The sequence below is a fragment of the Lagenorhynchus albirostris genome, chromosome 8 (assembly GCF_949774975.1).
Source record: "Lagenorhynchus albirostris chromosome 8, mLagAlb1.1, whole genome shotgun sequence".
NCBI classification, from domain to species: Eukaryota; Metazoa; Chordata; class Mammalia; order Artiodactyla; family Delphinidae; genus Lagenorhynchus; species Lagenorhynchus albirostris.
In genome coordinates, this window is record NC_083102.1 from 12488961 (window position 1) to 12516062 (window position 27102).

Consider the following 27102-nt stretch of genomic DNA (forward strand, 5'->3'; position numbering starts at 1 on the left):
GAGATGTCAGTTACTACCTGGGGAAGGGTTAATTTTAGCATCAGCTATGATTATTCTCTCTGCAGTGCTTGGAGCAGCTAAAACCACGGATATAAATACCCCTAAAAATTATGTAAAATCTACAAAACAAAATATAACTTAAATATACCTCTGCCATTCCATCTCAGTCCAACCCCATCCCGCTCTACCTCCCACTAGTAAACATATGGAAAACACAGAAAGGAAGCAAAATAAACAACAGTTTTTTTAAAAGAAGAAATCTCTTTTCTAAATAATATGACAAAGAGTTAAAAGGAAAGGGAAAATAAACTTCACTGCACTTAAAAAAAAGGGGGAAAAAAAAGCCTCCCCTATTCCCTATCAAATCTGGGCTGACAGGCATGTTATTTAATTGCCCATAAATGAACTTCTTTAAATAGCACCTATTAATACTCCAAATTTCAGCATCAGCTTGTGCTCAGAAAAAGAGACAGAGAGAGAAGAAACCTGAAACCGCTAAAACTCAAAACAAACTGCTTTCTTCAAATTGCAACAAAATCAGGAATGAGGAAAAGCCATGAGGGGGAAGAGCCTTTTGCTACCTTCTGCTGCTGAACCAGCCGGGTCCCAGACCACTGACTGCAAAGTCAGAGGCTAATGTGAATGGATGTCCAAGTAAAAATAAAACATCTGCTTGGTCAGAAACCGCAGAGATCCTGAGAAATAAAGCACAAGGCATTACTGGAACCATGATCTGTACCAAAAGGAACAGCACAGGTCTAGTCAAGTGTGGTTCCTGCATAATTTCCCCCTGAAACCTGACACACTTACCCCTGGGCATGCCGTCAGGGCCTCAAACTCAACACATCTAAAAGGGAATGTAATACCGCCTCCCTGGCAACCTTCCTCTTTCTGTATCACCAACTATCCTAGACTTGAAGCTAAAAGATGATTTCTCCTACCCTCCTCTCCTTCAGCCAGACACCCAATCATCTAGTAATAATTACGGCCAGCATTTATCTAGTGGCAACTCTAAGCCGGGCACGTGACATGCACCATCTCATTGAATCCTTACAGGTAACCTGCTAAACAAGACGTCACTGTCCCCATTCACCAATAAGGAAAATGAGGCTCTGAGGTTAAGGGAATTAAGTAACTTGACGTGGCCAGTAAGCAGCGAAACCCAGACCAAACAGAAGTCTGTCTGCCCACAGCGCCCACGCTCGGGCATTGCTCACACTGCCACAGCTTCATAACCGCCCTTTTATTTCCCCCCCCCCAATACCACCACTCTGGCTCTGGCCTTTCCTACCTTCTACGTGAACCACTGAAACGCCCTCCCAGTCTTTGAACTTTTCTCCCTCCCGTGTCTCTTGCGCAGGGAGACGGATTCAATGTCCTAAACTCCACTTCACAACATTCTCCTCTCCTTGAGCATCTTCACTGAGTCTTCACTGCTCACCAAATACTACAAACTTCCTAGAGTCAAAGCCTTCCCCAATCTGGCTTTCCCCACACTCTACTGAAAAAAACAACTCCAGTGAAGTCAAATTCTTCGCCAATCTCCAAAAATACACTGTGCACTTCTGAATGTCACCTAGAAGTGACATTCAAATCATGAATGTCACCTAGAACACTGTCCCACCCAGTCTGCAAGGCCCCACTCAAGACATTTTTGTTAAGATGCTTTCTCTAATGAGGAAGGAAAAGTGGAAAGGCAGCACTGTCTCTGATGGAGAGCTTGCTTTGTGCCAGGTCCGGTTCTAAGAAAATCTGCATGACAGCCCAATGAGATGCATCCACCATGACGCCCATTTTACAGACAGAGAACTGAAGCACCTTGTCCAGGGTCGCAGACTGGTAAGTGTAAGTCGACATTCAAATCCATCTAGCTGCCCTCCTCTTCACCATGTTGCCCCAGGGAGCTCTCGGAATCGACTTCTCAACTTTCTAACAGGTGGGTCAGGCTGATCACATCTGAACCCACTGATCAAGCTTAACATCCTCAAAAGCAAGACAACCAGACACCACGTACTTCCTGATGTGATACAGTAAGAAATCTTGCCAAACAAACTAACCCTGATTGGAATCACACCTCCAGAGCAGCGCTCCTCCAACTTTACTGTGCACGCAGACCCCCTGGGGATCCAGTTAAAATGCAGATTCTGACTCAGCAGGTCTGGGTTGGGGTCTAGGATTCTGCATTTGTAATAAGCTCCCAGGAGTGAGCTGTGCTGCTGGACCACGGCTCACGCTTTGAATAGCAAAGCTTCAGAAGCCAGACATAATCACCGGTGGACAAGACACAGGCGAGACAGAGAAACAAGTTAACTCATGGCCGGGACTAGAATGAAGGGAGTGAGGAACCACTTGCCTCACGTGCAAAATTTAAGGGCGCACCGGAAGACACAGGAATGGAGAGAAACATTTTAAGACAGTATTTTAAAAAATCAAAATGAACGTAAAAGACCCATGATGAACACAATATCAGAGTTTTAAATAAAGGCAGACTCAGTATTACTGATTTTTCTTTTTGCTCAGATTCCGATACGGCTCTGCCCAGCACTGAACTGTATAAGTTAACCGCCAAATCTGGAGGATGAAAAATTCTAAAGGGCAAATGCAGACATGCCTGGCTGCTAAAACAAGTAAATACTATGAAAGGAGGAGGGGGTTAGAGTTTACGAGGCTAAAGAATAGACATCAAACGCAATGTGTGAAACTCGTGTTGATATTGACTTGAACAAAACCATAAAAGAGAATTTGGGGTCGACAGGCAAAATTGCCGGGAGCCATATAGGAAGTGCCTTTGAGTCTCAGCACGGACGAGACCCATAGTGCCAAGCAAAGCTGGTACTGTCAGGTACAAATAAGGAGAAGCAAAGCTCTCCTCTGTGTGGTTCCCTTGTTCTCCTCTACTCTTGCTTAAGGTGATTTTTATGGGATTGCTATTAGTATTGGGATATATTATTCATAGTTTGGTGGAGGGTTTAGGAAAAGACCCTGATTTAGGGTAAAACTAAAAAAGATTATGATTACCCCGGCTCCCTTAAAGACTACACCTGAAATCCCCATTCCCAGGCTAGGGCATTGGGTTCAGGGAAATATATAGGAACATTTGTGTGGTAAAAGCTTACTTTAGAAGACGAGTTATGGCCCTCCGGGGGAGCTAGAGATATGTTAAAAAACACTTGGGTATGGTGGTGGGAAAGTTTTATGCTATAATGGGGTATAGCAAATTAGATAGAGTAGGCTATTTGGCAACCTTTAATAAGTTTAATTGTTTTTTGTATAGAAATAGATATAAAGCACAGATTATATTTTGTAAGTATTTTACAAAGGAACTTGGTGATCAAAGGTACAACGCCCTCCCTTGAGAGTTGTTAAAAGAATAATGTGCTTGAGTTTGTGCTTTGAATAACTGGCTGATTGAATAGAACATACAGGTACAAGAACATCTAATTTTGAAACCTGCTGATGTAATTTGCTAATGTAAATTACTTTTCTTCTATGGCTCATGTAAGGGATTTTTTTGGTATGGGAATAAGGTTACTAAGATTGAAAATGAGATTACTTTATAGTATAAGTACTTCGGAATCAAGAAAATAAATTTGTCAGATCCTTGCATCCTTTGAGGTGTCTTGTGCTCTGTCCACGCCGACTCCGTCTCCCCTTTGGGTAAAACCTGTCCAGCTGGGGCTGGTCCCCGGCAAGTGGCGCCCGAACAGGGACCTGAAGGGGTAAGTATTATTTTATTTTATTTTATTTTTTTTTCTTTCTCAGACGGATAGGAGTCTCACCGTAGGGTGCTGCAGACCCCCAGTCAAGAATACTGGTTAGGAAGGTGAGTAAGGCGGTGTCAAGATGGGACACGCTGAGTCCAAAGAGAGGCTCTTATTTATTGATATAGTTAAACATATGATAAATGGAAGAGGAATTAAAGTAACTAATAAGCAACTAACTCAATTTTTTCAGTTTGTACAGGAACAATGCCCATGGTTTCCAGAACAGGGAACTGTTAATATAGATACCTGGCAAAAGGTGGGGCAAACTTTGCAAGTATATTACAGTCATTTTGGACCTGAGAAGGTTCCGGTAGATACTTTTACTTTATGGAACCTTATTAGAGAGAGCATTGCTCCCTTGCCTGAAGGTCAAAAGAACCCATATAAATCTCCTGCAGAAGTAATAGATGAATGTACTTCGTTACCTTCCCCAAAAACATCTAAAGAAATTGAGGTTTTGGCTGCAGCCTTAAAAGACTGTAACCTTAATGACAATGACTCAGAGGAGGAAAATGAGTCACCTAATAATGCTAAGTCTAATTTGTTAAAAAACCCTCCTTTTGACGATGAATTGCCTCCTACAGATCAGGATGATATAGATGCTGCTGCATATGACTATGAAAGAAGGAAATATGAACCCCATGGTGCTTTTTCATTACAAGAAACTAAGAAAAAGAGGCCTAATTTACAGGATATGTGCCCTTTGGGTCGTCTGCCGACCGCCCCACCAGCACCTTTAAGTTCTTTACCTTCCCCTTTAAAAAGGTCAGGAACTTCAACTTTACATAGGGGCCCACCACCTCCACCACCTTTTAATAAAGGTCAAGGCGAATATAAAAGATATAGGAGAATAAATGGTGATGATGATGATTATGCTTTTGCAGCCTGCTTTCCAGTCATTTTTGAGGATGGTTTTGATGATGATGATGTTGTATATTGGGATCCCTTGCCTCTAAAACTTTTAAAAGAACTTAAAAAGGCTTTGCCTGAATGCTGAAAATGCTGTGAATGCTCAAGGATTGCCTTTGACAACTGCTAATCTTTTTGTGGCTATGCTTAGCTTGCTTTCAGTTCAGGTAAGTGCCAACGGTACGTATTGGGCTTACTTTCCAGATCCTCCTATTCTACATGCATGTACTTGGACAGATTCCATTATTCCAGTAACCTCCTCATTTCCTGAATTGACCGATGGCATTCGAGGAGTACAAGGCTATAAACAATTTGTAATTAATTTTAACTACTCATTTACAGGTCAGACCGACTTTCCTCCAATATGTTTTTTTTCTTGGTTCAGGGTTAATAGAAAATAGTCATACAAAGAATGGGTGTTTGTCAGTAGTTGATGCAGGATTCTTGACAGACTCCCCTAAAAAACCAGTAGGAAAAGATAAGACCACAAGATATCTATGGTCATTGTTAGGGAAAGTTGTAGGACAAAATCAAGTTTATGTTAATAAACATCCAGCTAAAAATGTTCATCCTCCTAGATATGATGATTGTGATGAGGCTGCAGGGGAAGCTACAGATAAATGGGTTTGGATAGATATTAAAACTGGATATCCTTCATGGATATATTGTATGTACAATAAAGAGAATAAAATAACCATTCCTGGAACCAAATATTATATTTCAGATTGGAGTATTAATTTTCCTGAGGGAGATTATAGAACATATTTAGGTAAAGGCTTGCTATACCCATGGAATGATTCCTATATTCCCCGTCCATTGAAGGTGAACAGATGGAATAGTCATGGATGGGTGGCTTCTATTTATACCTTTGTTCATGAAAATAAAACTTATTATCAATCTCAGTTATGGAGATTGCCCTTAACCACTCATAAAATAACGTTAGTTAGAGCTACTACCCATGTGGAACAGTACTATGTTCAAACCTGTGTGTCTTCTCCGTATTCCTTATTGCTTTCTAATGATAGTGAAAAATTGCAAATTGTACAAAATAATATGAGGTTTTATATTACCTGCCAGCAATGTATACTGACCACATGCATTGTTCCTGAAATGAATGTGTCAACCATAATAGTGTTAAAAAGACCAGCTTATATTATGCTGCCAGTAGCGCTTAATGAATCTTGGTATACAGATATAGGGGCAGAAATTGTAAGACAGGTTGGAGAGCTCATGCGACCAAAAAGATTTGTGGCTACTTTGATTTTGGGAATTTCTGCCTTGATAGGAATACTGAGTTCTTTTTCTGTTGCAACATATGCTTTAGTAAAAGAAATACAAACAGCACAATATGCTAATGATTTATCAAAAAATATATCCTTGGCTTTAGCAACTCAGGAAGCAATAGATAGAAAGTTAGAAGCTAAAGTTGATGCCCTTGAAGAAGCAATTTTACATATTGGACAAGAACTTACTGCTTTAAAAATTCGCCTATCTTTAACATGCCATAAAAAATATTCTTGGATATGTGTTACTCCCTTAAAAGTAAATCATTCTGAATACTCCTGGGAAAAAATTCAAATGCACATTTTGAATGTATGGAATTCTAGTGATTTAGGAATTGATTTGGAACATTTACATAAACAAATTCATGATATTGCAGCCTCTCAATATGATATGAATCCCTCTAAGGCTGCTGCAGATTTTTTACAAAACTTACAAAGCTATTTTAAGGGTAATTCCTTTATGCATATTTTAATAAATTATGGGGCTGCCGGAGTGGTTATAATTTTGCTCCTTATTTCTTTTCCAGTCATCATCCGATTAATTCAAGCTGCCCTCCAGAGTGTATATAAAACCAAAGTGGAATTGCATACTGCCTTTTTAAAAAATAAAAAAGGGGGAGATGCCGGGAGCCATATAGGAAGTGCCTTTGAGTCTCAGCACGGACGAGACCCATAGTGCCAAGCAAAGCTGGTACTGTCAGGTACAAATAAGGAGAAGCAAAGCTCTCCTCTGTGTGGTTCCCTTGTTCTCCTCTACTCTTGCTTAAGGTGATTTTTATGGGATTGCTATTAGTATTGGGATATATTATTCATAGTTTGGTGGAGGGTTTAGGAAAAGACCCTGATTTAGGGTAAAACTAAAAAAGATTATGATTACCCCGGCTCCCTTAAAGACTACACCTGAAATCCCCATTCCCAGGCTAGGGCATTGGGTTCAGGGAAATATATAGGAACATTTGTGTGGTAAAAGCTTACTTTAGAAGACGAGTTATGGCCCTCCGGGGGAGCTAGAGATATGTTAAAAAACACTTGGGTATGGTGGTGGGAAAGTTTTATGCTATAATGGGGTATAGCAAATTAGATAGAGTAGGCTATTTGGCAACCTTTAATAAGTTTAATTGTTTTTTGTATAGAAATAGATATAAAGCACAGATTATATTTTGTAAGTATTTTACAAAGGAACTTGGTGATCAAAGGTACAACGCCCTCCCTTGAGAGTTGTTAAAAGAATAATGTGCTTGAGTTTGTGCTTTGAATAACTGGCTGATTGAATAGAACATACAGGTACAAGAACATCTAATTTTGAAACCTGCTGATGTAATTTGCTAATGTAAATTACTTTTCTTCTATGGCTCATGTAAGGGATTTTTTTGGTATGGGAATAAGGTTACTAAGATTGAAAATGAGATTACTTTATAGTATAAGTACTTCGGAATCAAGAAAATAAATTTGTCAGATCCTTGCATCCTTTGAGGTGTCTTGTGCTCTGTCCACGCCGACTCCGTCTCCCCTTTGGGTAAAACCTGTCCAGCTGGGGCTGGTCCCCGGCACAAAATATAAACACAGACTGAATATTAGATGACGTAAAGGATTTTTAATTTTGTTAGGTCATGTTAATGGTATTGTGATTTTTAAAAATTCGTTAATTATTAAAGATAAGATACTAAAGTATTTATGGGTAAAATGACATGAGATATATCTGGGATTTGCTTTAAAATATTCCAGAAAAAAAAAAAGTAGAGGAGAGAGATGGGATGAGATTAGCAAAATGCTGGTATCTGTTGAAGCTGGGGGACAATACAGGGGGATTCGTTGCACTACTCGAATTTTTATGTTTTAAATTTCCATGATAAAGCAATGTTTAAGTAGCCCTCTTTGCCTTAGGCGCCCTAACACTGACTTTGTGCCACTCAAACAGGACACAGCACGGAGTGCCTTATTCATCCATGATAAAAGGAGCTGCTCTTTCTAATGTGTGCCAGGAACTGCGGTGATCTCATTTAAACGTCACAACAATGTTGTGAGATACTGTGTGGATGAAGAAGAGTGACGTTTAGCAAGCTTGAAGAACCTGCCCAAAGTCACACATCAGCAAGTGACAAAGGCAAGGCTTGAACCCAGACCCAACTGACTCAGAAGGAAGCCCGATTAGAAGCACGACATTCTATCATCCGTCTTTCGCCCTATGGGGCTGGAGGCCTAAGACAACCTCAGTTTATAGTTCATCTCTCATGCTACCTAAGACACAGGAGCCATTCTGAGAGGTGACGAGGAGGCCCTGGTTTTGAATCGGGGCCCTGACACTGACCAGCCGTGTGACCCTGGGCAAATTACTCAATCTTGCTGTCCCTCAATTTCTTCATCTTTGTAGGGCTATTAATCTCACACTAGTATGAGATTAACAACCATCTCACGAAGTTGTTAGGAAGACAAAATGAGCTAATAAATGTAAATTGCTGAGAACTGACACATGGCAAGCACTGATTAAGTGTTAGTGATTATCATCATTATTGCCACTAAGTTCTCAATAAAACTGAATGACACTGAACACACTCCTCAGGCCAACTCATAACCATTTAGTTTTCCTTCTAAGCAACTGTCTGACCACAGAACTTGAAAGGTGGGCTCCCACCAATGCTTACAATATAGTAATCAAGATTAATGTTCCTCTGTTCAGAGGGAAAAAAAAAAAACTCCAGTATTAATAAAAACCTAGAGACCCATGGCCCAGGACCATTGCTGTACAGTAAGTCCCGTACATATGAACGAGTTCCGTTCCGAGAGCACGTTCCTAAGTCCAATTTGTTCGTGAGTCCAACAAAGTTAGCCTAGGTACCCAACTAATACAATCCGCTCTATACCACTGCTTTTACACTTCCTTCCGGACATCCCGGGGTTGAAATAAAGATCCTATACTACTGTACTCTATACAGTACCGTACAGTACACAAAAACACAGCCACTTGTAGAGGATGCACGCATGTGACGATGTACGCCAGACTCGTGAACTCACTTACGTGACAGAACGTGCGAATGCTTGTTCGCATCTTTGGAAGTTCGCAACTTGAAGGTTCCTATGTAGGGGACTTACTATAGTATCACAATTGCTTTGCAAGTTTCACGTTAAGGGAGGTATAGTGTTTGTGGGATTTAAGGTTCTCCGAGAAGGAACCAGGGGTTCTGGCTGAGAGGCTAGACACTCCACAGAAATAAACAGGAGGGAGTCCTGGGGCACAGGCCAAGGCGGGTGGCAGAAGTGGTGCCAGAAGCACTGAGCCAAAGGCTGACGCTGAGAAACAGGAGCCAGAACTAAGCAGGAGCAGAGCTACGGCCAACTGCTGAGCCACGAGGATGAGCTGAGAAGCTGCGGAAGGGCTCACCGGCCAAAATCACAAGCAGAGAGGCCAGAGCCAGGGTGCGCAAGGACAAGGCCCCCAGTGATGAAAGGAACACTCTGAGCTCAAATGAGACAGACAAGGGTTCCGACACGGCTCGCGGCTTTTAACTACTTAGGCCCCGCCTCTTCTGTGGTTACGTTCTGTCACGCTTGAAATTACACTTTTCCAAGCTGTCGTGTTACCCATGGAAGGTGAAATAAATAAAAGGCTGAGATCTCATTACACCATCTGGCAGATCCTCGTCTTCCTTCCCCATTGGCTGTCTCTCGAATCACTCATTGCCCAGTTACCAGCAGTAATTCGTTTTAACTCCCAAAGTAACTGAGTATACATTATATCAAATTAATTCACAATTACTAGCGTGTATTGAACCCTGGTATCAATCAAGCACTACGCTAAGAGCTTCCCAGTTATCTTAATCCTTCAATGGTCCAGTAAGGAACTGGTATTATCCCCACTTTACAGATGAACCTGAGGCTTAGCGCGCCCAAGGTCACACTGTTAGAAGTGCCTCCTTTCTTACGTCACTCTCTGTTAGCAGGCTCCTTGCTACTGAAAGGGCTCCAAATGAGAGAAGGACCATCGCAGGTAACTGCTGACATGATGAACTGAACAACCTGAAACTCGATCTCCCCCAGGGAACCCCGAAAGCTTGGGAAGAGCAGTTGAAGAGGAATGAGCAATACTTAAATTCTCTTTACTTTCAGCAAAGAGGGTCATTTCCTCCTCTTCAGTTGCTCTTACCAGAGTCCTGAGAGCAGCCTCTGCTGTTCCTGTCAACTGCTGCGACCTGCCGTGGGGGAGATGATGCAGAGAAAAAAATCTCACAGGTTCTCTTCCTTGAAACTGAGGGGAAGGGAGAAAAAAAGGAGAGGAATTCCCACAGGAGAAGAAAACTTATAAATACAGCAACATGAAATGATGCCTGCAGATAAAGAATACCTGTGCCAAAAGACAAGTTAAAGACGGCAGCCAAAACTGGGGCAGATACAATAACATATGCAATTTCTTCCAAAGCTGTCGCAGAAAGAGCCTTGTTTCCTTAAAAGCAAACGAAAATTTACTCTATCAAACCATGGTCCTTATTAAAATCAACACTGAAATACAGCCAATTGTTATTACTGGCATGTGAATCCTGTATCAGGAGACACTATTTTCCTCTCAAAGGAAAGAGAAAGTCAAATACATATAATACAATAATTTGCTTGCTTTTTAAAATTAGAAATATAAAATATTATGTTCACTATTATGTTCTTGTTAGAAATCAAGAACAAGGAACTTAAAATTCTATAAGTGTAAAATTATAATTATTTTATGCTTATCTTCTAGAATACTACCCAGCAAAAAAAAAAAAAAAGGAATGAACTACAGATAAATAAAACAATATGGATGAATCTCAAAGCCATTATGCTAAGAGAAAGAAGGCTTACAAAAAACAATACAGGTTACGTTATATGATTCCATTTATATAAAGTTCTAGAAGTGAAAAAAAAAGAATCTATGGTGGGGAAAAAACAGAACAATGGTTGCCTCAGGGTGTGGGGGACAGGGATTGACTACGAAGGGACATGAGGAAAACGTCTGGAGGGGTGGCAGCACTCTCTATCTTGCTAGGAGTCTGGGTTACACAGGTGTGTGCATCTGACAAAACACAGTAAAAGCAGGCTTAAGATTTGTATATTTCATTGCATGTAAATTTCATAGTAAGGGAAAAAACACTATAAGCAAATACTGAGCTCTGATTACTGATATGCATGGTCAAGTATTCAGGTGGAAGTACACTGATGTCGACAAATTATTAATACTTGGAAATGCATCAAAAAGTAAGACTGAGAGGAGGATGGACGGATGATAAGTGATGAAGCAAATACAGTAAAATCTAGAATCCAAGTAGTAGGTAGGCAGGTGTTTACTGTAAAATTCTTTCGAGTTTGCTGTATGTTTGAAGACTTTCGTAGAATAGAGGAAAAATAAATGTACTCATCTATAAATTACAAACAGGTAAGGAAGCTAAGAAAGGGGGAGGGGTAGAAAAGTGAAAGGCAGAGTGAAAGGGAAAGAACAGTGAGTAAAGGGGAGAAAAGGAGAAGGGGAGTCAGACCAGTATATGAAAGGCCCACAGAGAACAGCTGAGAGCACGAAAGAACAACCAAGAGCACCCGGGAGGTTCTGAAACGAGGGCTCTGGTCCCTGGGCAGATGTGTCCAGTTTTCACCTTGTCTCTACTAAATGCTAATAAATGTGTTCTATTTAATAAAGGAGCTTTATTCTATCCAGTGAAAAATGAAACGAGAACATAATAGAACAGTTCTAATAAAGTTATATGAAAGGCATTTAAAAGTTAATGTCATTTAATAATTACAGCAGGATTTATATATTAAAGTGAGCTTTATTTTTCAAAGTTGTCAGCAGCAATGAAAGTACATAGGATTTAGAACATGATTAACCTGGGTCCAAATCCCAGTTTCACCAGTAAGCAGAAATATGACTTTAGACAAGTTACTAATTTCTCTGAGCCTCAGTTTCCTCATTTATATATGGGAATAACATTACCTCTCTCACAGGGCTATTTTGAGGATTAAATGAGACCATGTATGCACACGGCAACAACTAGCCCAGCACCAGGTACAGCGTAATTATTTAATACAGGTTGTTTTCCTTTCCTCTTATTCTAATAATGCCACCATTAACACAGCTTTGTGACATTTTTTGAGCTGTTGGCCAGGTGAAGAAGAGCAAGTGTTCCAGGTTGGGGAAAGAACACAAGCAAAGGGAGAGAGAGGGACAACAGGAAACAGGTCTTTTTCTAAAGACTTCTGGAACATAGAGGTTGAGTGTAAGGGTGATGGAGGGAGGATGATAAGGAATCAGAAAAAAGCTGAGAGGAAGACAAGGCAGGATCATGAAGGGCCTTTTATGCCAAGCTAAGCAGTTGGGTCTTTTTCTTCCAGGCAATGGAGAGTCACTTACAGGTTGTCAGTAGAACAGTGACATGATCAGAGTTCTCTTTTAGAAAGAATATTCTGCTGGCTGGCTGCATGGTACAACTCCAGGGACACGACTCACATAGGATATCAAGAGAAGCAAGACATGGACTAAAAAGCATTATGACTCTGAAATCTTAAGTACCACACCTGAAAACCCTAGTGTAGTTATGATCACCTAAGAAGTCTACAGAATGAGGATAGGACCTGGGACACCAACCTTTAAGGGACAAGCAGAACAAAAAGACACCCTAAAGGTAACTGAAGAGGAGATGATCAAAGAGAATCAAATGTGGCAGATAGGGACTGAAAGTATCCACTTCATTTAACAACTAAGAGGCTATTAAGGACCTCGTCAAGAACAGGGTCAATCAAATCATGGGAACAAAACCAGATTTTACTAAGCTTACTCTAAAGTGGAGGTAGAGGCTGCAAGTGTGAGGCAAGATCTCAAGAATGGTATAAATGGAAGAGAGAGAGCAGTAAATAAATGGGGACCCACAGCTGAGATGACACGTTAAGCTAGGAAGAGTTTGACAAATAGGGGGAAAGAAGTAGGAAGGATGAGATTCAAGATACAAGCGAGGAAAAGGATAACCAATGAAGGAGGAAGAATGGGATGCAGATCAGGGTTGGAGGGGTCGGCCTTGGGCAGGAGGATGGCAACCTCATCCAATGAGACAAAAAGAAGAGGAATGTGTGTGCAGGGGTAACTGCCCAGTGTTCTTTATTTTGTCTTTGAAGTAGGAGTTAAGGTTGTCCAAGAATGAATATGGAGAAGGTGAAGCAGGAAACTGAGGAAATTCATGATTATTTCAAAATAAGTTTGTGAAAATGGAAGAGTCACCTGACTATGGGTTTAGTGTATCATTTTCTTCAGGAGGATTCAACAGCCTGGGCTTGTGAATTCACAAGTGGCCGGTCAACAGGGTTGAGATTTTGCCCTCTGAGACTTTCATTCTCTTGTTTGTTCCTTCCTCCATAAATACAATATGTCTCAAGTACCTTCTATGTGCTGGGTCTTGGGGACCACACGAAGAAAGACAAACAGGGCCCCTGCCTTTAGAGTCTTATAATATAAGAGAAAAAACACACAGAACAAAAAACTATAATAGTAATAAGTATTATGTAGAAGTTCACAATACCATGGAGAAAAGGTAGAAAGTCTGCCTAACCAAGACTGGAGGGGACAGGGAAGAAGTAACATTTGAGACCTGGAGAAATGGTAGTTGGCTGGGGAAGAAGAGAAGGGAAGAGAGTTTCAGGAGGGAACGTGTATGAAGGCCCTCTAAGGAACCCTGAAACAGAAAGGACATGCCACTCTGGAAGTCCTGAGAGTTCTATATGCCAAAGTGTGGAGTGTGGCAGGGCTAGAGCTGTCTACAGATGGGGCCAAGTCATGTAGAGTTGGTAAGAATTTGGGATTTGAGTCTAAAAGCAATAGCAATTTGCATTTTTAAAAGACTGCTCTGGCAGTGCTGTGCAAAACAGATTAGAAACAGGCAAGAGTAGATACAAGGAGAACAGTCAGAAAGCATTTAGTAAGAATCCAGGCCAGAGATGATGGTAGTGAGCACAAAGGCAGCAACAGTGAGGAAGGACAACCGAAATCGAACAAAGTAAGTGATACAAAAGAAGTAAAATCACTTAGAACGTATAACCTGAATATGGGAGATAAGGATGAAGGACGAATGGAGGATCACGTTCAAATTTTTAGTTTGGGAAACTGGATGGTGAGTGGTACTAATCACTGAGAAGGAACCGGTTTGACAGGAAAGCTTTGGATTTTATTTTTAGTCTGTTGAGTTTGAGGCACCTAGGAAGCAACCAAGGAGACAAGTTAAGTGAGCAGCCGAATGCACGTATAGGTCTGGAGCTCAGAAGAGGGCTCTATGGAAATACAAACCTGCGGTCTGTCTACCTACGGCTGACAATAAAGCCACTGCGAGCAGATGAGATCATACAGGGAGAGGGTATAAAGGGAGCAGAGGGCCTAGGGCAGAGTCTTAGAGAACTACTTCTGTAACCCCTGAGTAGAAGGGAGAAGTAAAAGGTGAGAAGGAATGGCCAGAGGAGTAGGAGGGAAAACAGATACCTGGCAGTCAGAAGCCAAGGGAAAAAAAAGTGTCTCAAGGAGAGTCAACTGTGTCTAAAGCTGAGCGGTCAAAAAGGATGAGTAATAAAACTGGTGCGACTAACTCAAAGGAAGACCACACAGGATGCAGAATGGGTAGGAGGTAGGGAAGCAGAGAGAACCTATTCAAAAAGGTTAACTTAAAATAGGAGGAGGAAATGAGAGAGTGAAAAGGCCAGGGAGGACATACGAAAAACTGTGATGAATTGTGTGATGTGTTGAATCAAGGAATCTAGGACAGGAAGAAAGTGAAGAAGGCAGGGGTGAGTGATAGATTGGGAAGAAAATGGAGGGCCCAAGGGACAAGAAGTCTTGATAACACTGAAAAAGAGGAGTAAAGGAAGAAAACTGGAATAACAGAAGGCCGAAATGAGAGAGTCAGATGCTTAAGTTCCATTTTCAAAAGTGGAACAAGGACAAGTGATGACAAGGTTTAGCATTCAACCAGTGAGAATGGGGAGAGTTGAAAGAGAGCAAAGTATTAAAGTCCCAGGAATAGATTAAGTCAGGGAAAGGAAAGACAAGGTGTGGTTAGGTGGGATGTTCACATAAACACTCAGGGCATTCAGAAAGATAACAAGATAACAATGCCCTCTTCTCTTAAAGAGAAAAGGACATTGATAAGCCAGGCACCAAAGCCTAAGTCTAATGTAGATGAGATCCCAGAAAGCTGGGTGGTTTATTGTTTTATAATATAGCCAGATATTATGAGCCTCAAAGGAGAAAAGACTTTTATAAGAAGATGAAAGAGTAATGGTTTGGAATAGGTACCGAGGAGCTAGGAGAATGGCAACCCCACCCACAACCCATTTGAAGAGGAGGGCAGCTTCTATTCAAGACAGCTGCAGGGTAAGATTTTTGCAGGGAAAAAACTAAAATAGTATTATAAAAAATAATGTGAGGACTGTTATGTGAAAAGTTTGGGATTTTTTTTTTTGTAAAGACAGTAGAAGGAAACTACCTCAACATAACAAAGGACATATATGAAAAGCCCACAGCTGACATCATATTCAACAGAGAAGACTGAAAGCTTTTCCTTAAATATCAGGAACAGGGTTTCCCTGGTGGCACAGTGGTGGAGACTCTGCCTGCCAATGCAGGGCACATGGGTTCGTGCCCCGGTCTGGGAAGATCCCACATGCCGTGGAGCAGCTAGGCCCGTGAGCCATGGCCGCTGAGCCTGCGCATCCGGAGCCTGTGCTCTGCAACGGGAGAGGCCACAACAGTGAGAGGTCCGCGTACCGCAAAAAAAAAAAAAAAGATCAGGAACAAGGGAAGGATGCCCGCACTTGCCACTGCTATTAAACATAGTACTGGGAATCTTAGCCAGAGCAATTAGGCAAGAAAAAGAAATAAAAAGCATCCAAATTGGAAAGGAAGAAGTAAAATTGTTTGCAGATGATGTGATCTTACATGTAGAAAACACTAAAGAGTCCACACAAATAAGCTATTAGAATAAACAAATTCCGCAAAGTTGCAAAAGTTTGCAAAGTTTACAAAATCAAACACAAAAATCCGTTGTGTTTTTATACACTAACAGTGAACAATTCAAAAAGGAAGTTAAAAAAAAAATCCCATTTACGGAACAGAATAAAAAGCCCAGAGATAAACCCACGCACCTATGGTCAACTAATCTATGACAAAGGAGGCAAGGATATAAAACGGAGAAAAGACAGTCTCTTCAATAAATGGTGCTGGGACAACTGGACAGCTACATGTAGAAGAATGAAATTAGAACACTCCCTAACACCATACACAAAAATAAACTCAAAGTGGATTAAAGACCGAAACATAAGACTGGACACTATAACACTCTTAGATGAAAACATAGGAAGAACACTCTTTGACATAAATCACAGCAAGATCTTTTTTGATCCACCTCCTAGAGTAATGGAAATAAAAACAAAAATAAACAAATGGGACCTAATGAAACTTAAAAGTTTTGGACAGCAAAGGAAACTATAAACAAGACGAAAAGACCACCCTCAGAATAGGAGAAAATATTTGCAAACGAATCAACGGACAAAGGATTAATCTCCAATATATACAAACAGTTCATGCAGCTCTATGTCAAGAAAAAACAACCCAATCAAAAAATGGGCAGAAGTTCTAAATAGACATTTCTCCAAAGAAGACAGACAGATGGCCAAGAAGCACATGAAAAGCTGCTCAACATCACTAATTATTAGAGAAATGCAAATCAAAAGTACAATGAGGTATCACCTCACACCGGTTAGAATGTGCATCATCAGAAAATCTACAAACAACAAATGCTGGAGAGGGTGTGGAGAAAAGAGAACTCTCTTGCACTGTTGGTGGGAATGTAAATTGATACAGCCACTATGGAGAACAGAATGGAGGTTCCTTAAAAAACTAAAAATAGAATTACCATATGACCCAGCAATCCCACTACTGGGCATATACCCAGAGACAAACATAATTCAAAAAGACACATGCACCCCAATGTTCACTGCAGCACTATTTACAATAGCCAGGTCCTGGAAGCAACCTAAATGCCCATTAACAGGCAAATGGATAAAGAAGATGTGGTACATATATACAATGGAATATTACTCAGCCATAAAAAGGAACAAAATTGGGTCATTTGTAGAGATGTGGATGGACATAGAGACTGTCATACAGAGTGAAGTAAAGTCAGAATGAGAAAAACAAGTATCGTATATTAATGCATATATGTGGAATCTAGAAAAACGGTACAGATGAACTGGTTTGCAAGGCAGAAATAGAGACACAGATGTAGAGAACAAACGTATGGACACCAAGGGGGGAAAGCAGGGGCAGGGGTACTGGTGGTGGGATGAATTGAGAGATTGGGATTGACATATATACACTGATGTGTATGAAATAAATAATAAGAACCTGCTGTATAAAAAATAAAATAATTCAAGAAAAAGGGGAAAAATTTTTTAAATCCCATTTACAATAGCACTGAAAAGAATAAAATATTTAGGAATAAATATTTTAACCAAGGAGGTGAAAGACTTGTATACTAAAATGATAAAACACTGCTGACAGAAATTAAAGAAGACACAAATGAATGGAAGGACTTCCCATGCTTATGGATTGGAAGGCTTAATATTGTTAAAATGTCCATACTGGGCTTCCCTGGTGGCGCAGTGGTTGGGAGTCCACCTGCCGATGCGGGGGACACAGGTTCATGCCCCAGTTCAGGAGGATCCCACATGCCGCGGAGCGGCTGGGCCTGTGAGCCACGGCCGCTGAGCCTGCGTGTCCGGAGGCTGTGCTCCACGGTGGGAAAGGCCACAACAGTGAGAGAACCGCGTACCGCAAAAAAAAAAAAAAAAAACATACTACGCAAAATGAGCTACATATTCAATGTAATCCCTATCAAAATTCTAGTGGCATTTTTGAAAAAATAAGAAAAATCATCCTAAAATGCATATGGAATCTCAAAGGGCCCTGAATAGCCAAAAGAATACTGAAAAAGAACAAAGTCAGAGGCCTATCACTAATTTCAGAACATATTACAAAGCTACAGTAATTAAAACAGTATGATACTGGCATACAGATAAACATATAGATCAGTGGAACAGAACAGAGAGCCCAGAAATAAATTCGCACATATATGATCAAATGATGTTTGACAAGGGCACCTAGGAGACACACTGGGGAAAGAACTCGAAATGGATTAAAGACCTAAACCTAAGACCTAAAACTATAAAACTCCTAGGAAAAAAACATAGCGGGGAAGCCTTTTGACACTGGATTTGGCAATGATTTCTTAGATGTGACACCAAAAGCAAAAACAGACAAATGGAATTACATCAAGCTTAAAAACTTCTGTGTAGGGGCTTCCCTGGTGGCACAGTGGTTGAGAGTCCGCCTGCCGATGCAGGGGACACGGGTTCGTGCCCCGGTCCGGGAAGATTCCACATGCCGTGGAGCGGCTGGGCCCGTGAGCCATGGCTGCTGAGCCTGCGCGTCCGGAGCCTGTGCTCCGCAACGGGAGAGGCCACAATAGTGAGAGGCCCACATACCACAAAAAAAAAAAAACTTCTGTGCATCAAAGGACAATCAACAGAGAGAAAAAGGTCAATCTATGGAATAGAAGAAAATATTTGCAAATCATGTATCTCATAAAAGGTTAAAGAACTCCTACAACTCAACAAATAACCTGATTTTTTTTAATGGGCAAAAAACGTGAACAGACATTTCTCCAAATAAGATAAACAAATGGCCAGCAAACATATGAAAAAATGCTCAGTATCACTAATCATTAAGAGAAATGCAAACGAAAACCACAGAATGCCATATCGCACCCATTAGGATGGCCAATATCAAAAAAAAAAAAAAAAAAAACCCAGAAAATAACAAGTGTTGATAAGGATGTGGAGAAATTGGGATTGCAAAATGGTGCAGCCACTATGGAAAACAGTATGGAGTTTCCTCAAAAATTTTAAAATAGAAATACCATCTGATCTAGCAATCCCACTTCTGGGTATATACCCAAAAGAATTAAAAACAGGATGTTACAGCCATATCTGCACACCCAAGTTCAATGTAGCATTACTCTCAATATTCAAGAGGTGGAAGCAACCCAAATGCCCATCAACATATAAACAGATAAAGAAATGTGGTATATACATACAATGGAATATTATTCAGCCTTAAAAAAAGAAGGAAATCCTGCCATATGCTACAACATCAATGAACCATAAGGACATTATGCTAAGTGAAATAAGCCAGTTACAAAAGACAAGTACTACATGATTCCACTCATACGAAGTATCTAAAGCAGTCAAACTTACGGAAACAGAAAACAGAATGGTGGTTGCCAGGAGCTGGAGGGAGGAGGAAGTGGGGAGTTGTATTCAGTGGGGATAAAGTTTCCATTTTGCAAGATGAAAAAGTTCTAGAGCTCTGCTGTACAGCAATATGAATATATTTAACACTACTGAGTGTACGCTTAAAAATGGTCAAGGTGGTAAATTTTCTTTTAGTGTTTTTTTACCACAATTTTTTAAAAGGGGGAGGGAGGGGTGCTAAATAGCACCAGAGCATGCAGAGAGAAGTCTGAGAAAAGGAAGCTATGCAGGACAATGGGGGGTTGCATTCTGAGCAGTAACCTTGAATGTCAAGGGTAGAGACAGAGCCAATGATGCCTCCAGCCTCCTGCTACACTTCTAGTTCAAGCTGTTTCAGATCCAACTGAGAATGAGGCCTCCGACGTGCCACAGACTTAATGGGCCCTTTTTAAAGTCTCAAGACTACGCTGGCGAGAAATTCTTACGGTACCTTAAAGACATCCTGAACAGGGGACACGGTTATTTCCTCACATCTTCACCCAGCAGTAGCAATGGCAATAATCCGCAGCAGGTGGGAGGTTCTCCCACCTTAAGCCAGCTGTGGCCTGGACTGGGTGCTCCTAAACAGGAAATCCTGGTTCCTACCCTGGCAGGAGGTATAAGGAGCCTTTCCTCGAGGGCTTAAATGTTACGGCTCAAATTTGCCGTCAAATGTTACGGAAAGACCCGAACGTACTTTTTGGCCAGCCCAATAGTTTGAAAAGGGAGGAAAAGCCAAACATTATATGCTCCGTACACAATTTGTTAAAACATTTCCTCTGCCCTTCTCTTTTTTATATATTAAAATTTTAAGATTCTTAGGTCTGTTCTTTATACGCTAGCTAATGGAATTCAAGTGCTTAGCCTTGAGAAGACTTAGAAAGAAAAGGGGGGAATGTTCCACCTTCTCCACACCTGCAAAAACTGGACACCATGAGCATCATAAATTATCTCTGATAGTGGTGAATTGAGAACGTTCACAGAAGTACCAGTGTGACTCTCCTTTCCAACGTGGAGACTTCCGTTATAAAGCCTGTTCAGTTTTCTGTTTAACAAAGCAGTTATTCGGGACACTCGGATGTCAGAGAATGTTGCTATATATTTAAGACGTAGCCCTGAATCCCCAGAAGACTGCAATTTGATCGGCTGTCTTGGTAATCTGTATAAGTTTTATATAAAAGCTGTTTATTTAAATCTTATACCATGTGAATCCAGAAGAGGAGCTCTGGCACCTTCTTCTCCCCACAGACCTGCAAGGCTAATAAAGCCCAAGACTGCCTGGAATTCCTTATTCAAACAAAAGGTCTGAAAGTCTAAGTTTCATTTAAATCAACTAATGCGTTCATTAGTTTTGTTGTTGCTAATGGGTTAGATGAGGAAAATCACAGGGGTTGCAGGTAGCAGACTCAGTGTCTAGCAATGGGCACTATTAGAGATCAAGAGACCGTAGCGGAAAAGGAAAGGACCACCCAAGGACACGTGTGAGTTCCAACCCTCTACTATTACTAGGGAAGTCCCTTGTCTCTCTCTAGGCGGCCCTCAATTTCTCCCCATTCTGATCTCGCTGCAGTAATCTGTGTCCACTGAAGTACGAGTGTTAATAGCTCTATACAGTTTCCATCTTTCAGAACTGGGTACAACAAGAAGCCTTTGTCTTTGAGGTTTTAACATTTGCTTTCCTTTTACAACACACTGTTTTACAGAGACAAGCACAGCTAAACAGGATTTTAACCGTAGGCCCTTTTGAACTGTTTTGTTGTTGCATGTGAAGGAGGGGGGTATGGGGGCTGTCAGATATTTACCAGTGTTTTCCATAGAGCCAGTGGCCTCCCCATGTCATCAGGCAGATCCCAGCTGTAGTTTTTTTCCAATGATTTCGAAGTGTTTTAAAGAACACAGTCATCTTCTCTTAGGGATTTGCTAGATTAGTAGAGGCAGAAAAGAAAAAAATATAATTGTCCAAGGGAATCGTGCAGAGTCCCTATGACTGTCTTCGGTTCTTTCATCCTCTCCATGTTTTCCTTCCTCCCTCCTTTTCCTTCCTAGTTACATCACCTTCATCTCCTCACCCACCCACCCACCTACTCTTTCTTTCTTTCCTTCCTTCCTTCTTTCTTTCTTTCTTTCTTCACTTCTTTCCACCTAAACTACACTTTTTTCTTCTCTCATCATTTTTTCTTAGAAGAAAGGGGGAGAGGAGCAGGAAGAGAAGAAGGGAATTCTAGGTGTCCTGTCTTTGCTTTCTCCTTACAGTCATTATACCGCTATTTAAGAGTATCTGCTTATCTGGGAATTCCCTGGCCGTCCAGTGAGTCCTCTCACTGCCAGGGCCTGGGCTCGATCCCTGGTCGGGGAACTAATATCCCGCAAGCCATGCGGCACGGCTAGAAGAAAAAAGGAAAAATAAAAAAAGAGTGTCTGCTTATCCATTATATATAAAGTGTATATCATCAAATTAGTAATCAAACTAGTAATGTAAAGGGATTATTCAAAATAGGAGAAAACACTAGGCCCTCAATAGAACATTCACAGAAAACTCAATGAAGAGGAAATGCACATAGCTCTGTAAAAATGCTCAACTTCCTGAGTAATCAAAGACATGCAAATTACAAAGAACTATCACTATTCACCTATAAAATTACCAAAATTTTTAAATGATTATACTCACTGATGACAAAACGAGATAGACACACACTCCTATACGGAAGGCAAACTAGCATAACTTTACTCAAAAACAAAGCGACCATATAAACCTATTCTGTTTCTTTTCGTCACAGCACTTATCCTGTGATGATCCTTATGTGCTAGTTTGTTTACTAACTTACCCCCCTGGAATGTAAACTCCGTGAGAGTAAAGATTTTGACTGTTCTGGTCACTGCAGTATCCCTGTGTCTAAAATAAAACCTGGCACATAACAGCCATTCGGTAAATAACTGTTGAATGTGATGGGGTTCAAGACATGCTACCCCAGAATATGGCACCTTGCAGAGTGGATATTTTAAGAGGAAGGAGTTCGGGGAAATGGCAGAAGCAGGAAGGTCACCCTGCCCACCTGCCCACCTTGCCCTTCTTCCCTGAAACAGATCATAAAACCCTCCAGTGAGAGGTGCCTGCCCTATACCCAGCAGGAAGGATCCATTTGTCTCCAAAGAAAAAGGGATGCCAAGAAGAATCCTAACACACAGGCCTTGCTGTTTCCCATTTGCTCTAATTACCTCACACCCTTCACCCTATCACGCTCCTCCACGACTGTCTAAAATAAAATACTCGGGCCTGTTTCCCTGGGTCTTCATTTCTCTATGAAGGCTCTCGTTATCATGTAAAACATATTGAGTAAACGTGTATGCTTTCCTCCTGTTGATCAGTCTTTGTCAGTCTAATTTCCAGACCTAGCTAGGGACCCTATGAAGGTTAAGGAACACTTTTCCCCCCACTACATTAAATTTTTTTTCACTAAGAATTTTTGTTGATGTGGAAAAAACTAAAAATATAATGTTAAGTAAAATTAGCAGGATTAAAAAGCCTTATGGAATTGGTATTTACCAATTATGTCCAAACATGAATATAAATGAAAAAAAATATCAGTAGAAATAAACACACAGAAACTTTAAGGAATTCCCTCTTGATTGTGAGAAAATGGGTGACATTTATTTTACATCTTAAATTGCAATGTATTTTCTAAATTTTCTAAAAATAAATATAAAATTTTCTAAACAGATACAGAAAATTTTTATGACTTTGTGTGCATGAGGTAAACAAACCAAGAAAAAAAAATCTTCAGCTTTTGGTGAAGATTCTAGTTCTTTTATTACTCCCTTTAACCACGAAGACTCTCTTCTTGACCTAACTTTAATCAGGCTCCTCTGAGCTCTGCTGGACAAGGCCCTAGCTTGGGCTTCCCTCTCCGCCCTTGTAGAATCCAGTTTGAGCAAGAATCCCACTTAGTTTAGTGAAAATCCCCCACCTCCACCGTTGGTATCTGACCACCCTGGATATCTTATCACCCTGGTCTGCCTTCAGCAAGAACTCTACTGAGTCAGCCTAACAAGAATTCCCCTTAACCCTGATGTTCCCTCTTAGTAATTTTCCATCCACTGATGCCCACCCTGCCCCTTGGCTATAAACCCCCATTTGTCCTCGTTGGAGTCAGAGTTGAGTCCAACCTCCTTCCCCCACTCTAAGACCACCACTGCAGTGGTCTCTACATCCACCCAGATGCCTCTCCCTACCCTTGAGTAAAGTCTGCCTGACCGTTCTTCAACAAGTGTCACTACATAGTTTTTTCTTTAACACCACCATTGCTTAAAATTCCTCTCGAGGCCAGACACATCCTTATCACCAGCAACAATGAAGTCAGTGCCAGGGAGCCCACCTTCCTGTGAATCAGAGCCACAGTCCAGGATGGTACACAAAGGAACCCAAAGGCACACGTGATGATTAGATGCCTCCCCATCGCACCCTAAAGCACGCGTTCATTCAGCATGCTAGACTCTGTGCTGGGTGCTAGGCACAGAAGCACAAGCCTCTATTCTCAAGTGCTGGCAACTGTTAAACCCACAAGTGCAAAACAATTACACAATTTATGATTGTAATACAGTGGGAAGGATGTTGAGGGGTAAGTCATGGCTCTGTCAGAAGCCACAAGAATGACCCAATGTAGACTGGAGGTGACACGGTGGTCCATGGCTGGGGGAAGTCTTCCCAGAAGGCGTGACATTTACCCTGGGTCTTGGAGAATGAGGAATACCAAATGAGAAGCTAAAGAGATTGATGCGCACAAAGGCATAAATGATAGCAAGGTATGTTCAGGGAAACACAGGTGGGGAGTCAGGTATAAAGAGCAGTGTAAATATGGAAGGTGAGAACAAGGCCTCTCAAACTCTAGTGTAAAACTTGTTAAAATGCAGATTCTTGGGCATTACCCCCTGAGACTCTGACTTGTTCTGGTTGGGCTGTTAGTGAAACCAAGCAGGACCCTGTGGGGTTCCTGGGCACAAAAGCCTTTCTGTGTCTCCCATTTCTAGACTTTCCGAGTTCCAAAGGGCAGGTTCAAACAGTTGCTAATCAGGGAAGGGAAGGGATACAGAGACAAGGGAGGAACAGTCAAAAAACAGTAGTGCAGCCTTGGGGCGGGGTCCTGGTTCCACCTCAAGGGATACACATAACAATATCTTTGAGCTCTTCCACAGAACTAAAACCCCCAACAAATGGAAGATGGTAACTACTTCATGAAGCGATCTTCATTTCAGAGAGGTCACAGCTGAATAACCTCGAGAATCACAGAAGCTCATCAGAAGACCACCTGAGGCCAGATTAAAGGAACACAGGCCCTGCGCACACCCTGAGCCTTATAAGCAAGCCCGCCCTTGAACCATTGCTATACAACTCCTCCCCAAATCCCCCTGGGTTGGGACACACAGTTTTTGAGGGCATGAGCCTGCTGTGTCCCTCTCTGCCTGGCAAAGCAATAAAGCTATTCTTTTCTACTTCACCCAAAACTCTGTCTCCAAGATTCAATTCGGCACCAGTGCACAGAGGTCGAGTTTTTGGCATCATCATCTTCATTATTAATGAGTACTCCCATGCTTCTAGTGGAGGTCAGCACCACACTTTGAGAAATAGTAGTCTGGAGACAAAGGATGGGGAAGGTCGGGGAGGTTCAGAAAGGATCAGGAAGGACCTTGACTCCACGCTAAAGACTTTGGATGTTACATTGAAAATGATGAAAAACCTTGAAGGGATTTAAGCAAGTGAGTGATAGGATCACATTTGGACTGTAGAAAGATCACTTTGTAGCAGAATGGAAAATGGGCTGGAAGAAGCTGAGCTAAAAGCTACAGAGAGCCGGTAGCAAGTTCTACCACAATCTCTAGACACACAACGAAGGAAGGAGCAAAGGAGACAGAGAGGATAGATGTGGCAGATCTTTAGAAAATAGAATCTAGCAGCCATTGGAGATCAACTGATTGTAGGAGGTGAGAGAAGAGGAACCAAGCCAGTTTTGTACTTGGGCGACTTACTGAATAGTGATTTCAATCATGAGAGTTGGATTGTAGGTTCATGAAGAAAAGTGTTGGAGATATTGAGTTTGAGATGCCTGTGGGGCAGCCAATGGAAATGATCAATGGATGTCTGGACTTAGCAGTCTGAAGCCAGGAGAAATTGTCTGGATGGAAGATATAGATTTGGGACTCATCAGTGTGAAGGAGATAAAGTTGGAGTACAGGTAAAATATCCAAGGCAAGGACAGAAGTTAGAGAACAATCTAACAGTCGTTAAGAGTCTGTTGTAAGGCCACCCATGACCCACTGGAACTCCCTTTGTGTCAATGGGTCTGCGTATTACAAAACTACTGTGGAAACATGCAGGCAACCTAGTGTAGTGGAAAGAGCGCTGGTCCAAGGGTCTTGAGGCCTAGATTCTAGTCCTACTTTTGTTACTTACTGGCAGTGAGAGCCTGGGTAAATCATTTCACCTGTCTCTATGTTCTCATTAGTAAAATGAAGATACACCTGCTCTGCTTAACTCATTTGGCTGCGAAGATCACATCTGATGGGGCTGTGAATGCACTTTCCTCCTTAGTAAAATGAGGATACACCTGCTCTGCTTAACTCATTTGGCTGTAAAGTTCACATCTGTGAGGGGTATAGATGCACCTTGTAAATTTTTCCGGATTTAAGTCATCATCAAATATGTAATATATTAGCTAGCAGTGTATATGCCTTCTAAGTACCCAACAGAACTCTTATTCCCCAATCTCAGTAAAAACTTAAATTTCTACTGAAAAAATAAAATGTGGCACATAATAGCCATTCGATAAATAACTGTTGCATGTCTCGTCCGAAATGCATGGGTTTCGTTTTTTTTTTTTCCCAAGAACTCCCCAATTCTGATTGTATTCGACCCTCCTCACCATGAGGCGGGGCTTTTCTCACGAGACTTGGGACCCCACAATGGGCAGGTTCTGTCTGTGCATCTCTAGCAAACAGAACCTAGTAAACCACCTGGAATGAACGAACCAATCAACCAATCCATCAAGCGATCAGCAACCATTCGCCCCATTTTGCAAGTGAGTTAGCTGAATCGCTCCCCCCGGCCCCAAGAGAAGTGGGTAAGGGTCACGCAAGTTCAAGGCAGCTCTGGGGCTAGACCCCAGGCCACCAGCCTCCCGCAGCGGCACCAGGAACCCCGCCGTCCGCAGGGAGCCCTCCCCCCGCAGGGAGCCCTCCCCGCGCGGTTCCGTCCGGCCCTCGCTCCCACCCTCCGCCCGCACCCGGGTCGCGACGCCCACCCCACGCCCCGGGGCCCTCCCCGCCCGCCCGGACGGGGTCCCCGAGCCCCGCTCCCGGCTCCCCGCCCCGGCACTGCAGCACTCACCAAGACGGGTCCAGCGCGCAAGCTGCCTTTCCTGTGTGCTCGCTCAAGATTCCCCTGCTCTTTGAAGGGAAACCGCTGCCGCCGCCCTTGGGTTCCGCAGCGGGTTCCTGGCGCGCAAGGAGGGTGCGGTTTGCAGCGGCCGCCCGAGGCGCGCCGGTGTGTACGTGGGGGGGCGGTGCCTTCAGTTTTCGATCGCTCATTTATTCATCCATTCAGCCTTATCATCCATCCCTCTGTCGCGCAACAATATTTTATGGAAAGCCTACCGAGACAAACACTGTTTTAGGACCTGGCACTAAATCGGAGAATAACTAATGAACAGAGCAATTTCAGGTAGTGCTATGTACCACGAAGAAAACGAAAACAGGTGATAGAAAAGGAGTGGGGTGGGGAGAGAACTATTTTAAGTTAGGCCGTCTAAGTTAGG

The 27102-nt window shown here is 41.9% G+C and overlaps 1 protein-coding gene across 6 annotated transcripts in view; it reads right to left on the reverse strand.

Moving 5' to 3' along the window:
• Window positions 1–26698, reverse strand: part of AGK (acylglycerol kinase) — a 96306-nt gene extending 69608 nt beyond the window's left edge. For 4 of the 6 annotated variants that reach the window (XR_009541901.1, XM_060156525.1, XM_060156526.1 and 1 more), the window contains exons 1-2: window positions 26212–26480; window positions 21100–21217 (exon numbers count right to left, since the gene is read on the reverse strand). Coding sequence is in view for 5 of the 6 variants with exons in the window: in XM_060156525.1 (XP_060012508.1) it covers window positions 21100–21200 (101 nt within the window). In the remaining variant the exon portion in view is untranslated. Of the gene's footprint in view, window positions 1–21099; window positions 21218–25318; window positions 25465–26211; window positions 26481–26675 lie in introns of those variants that run through there. The other 2 variants (XM_060156522.1, XM_060156524.1) reach the window with 2 other exon arrangements.
• Window positions 26699–27102: the final 404 nt, after the last annotated feature.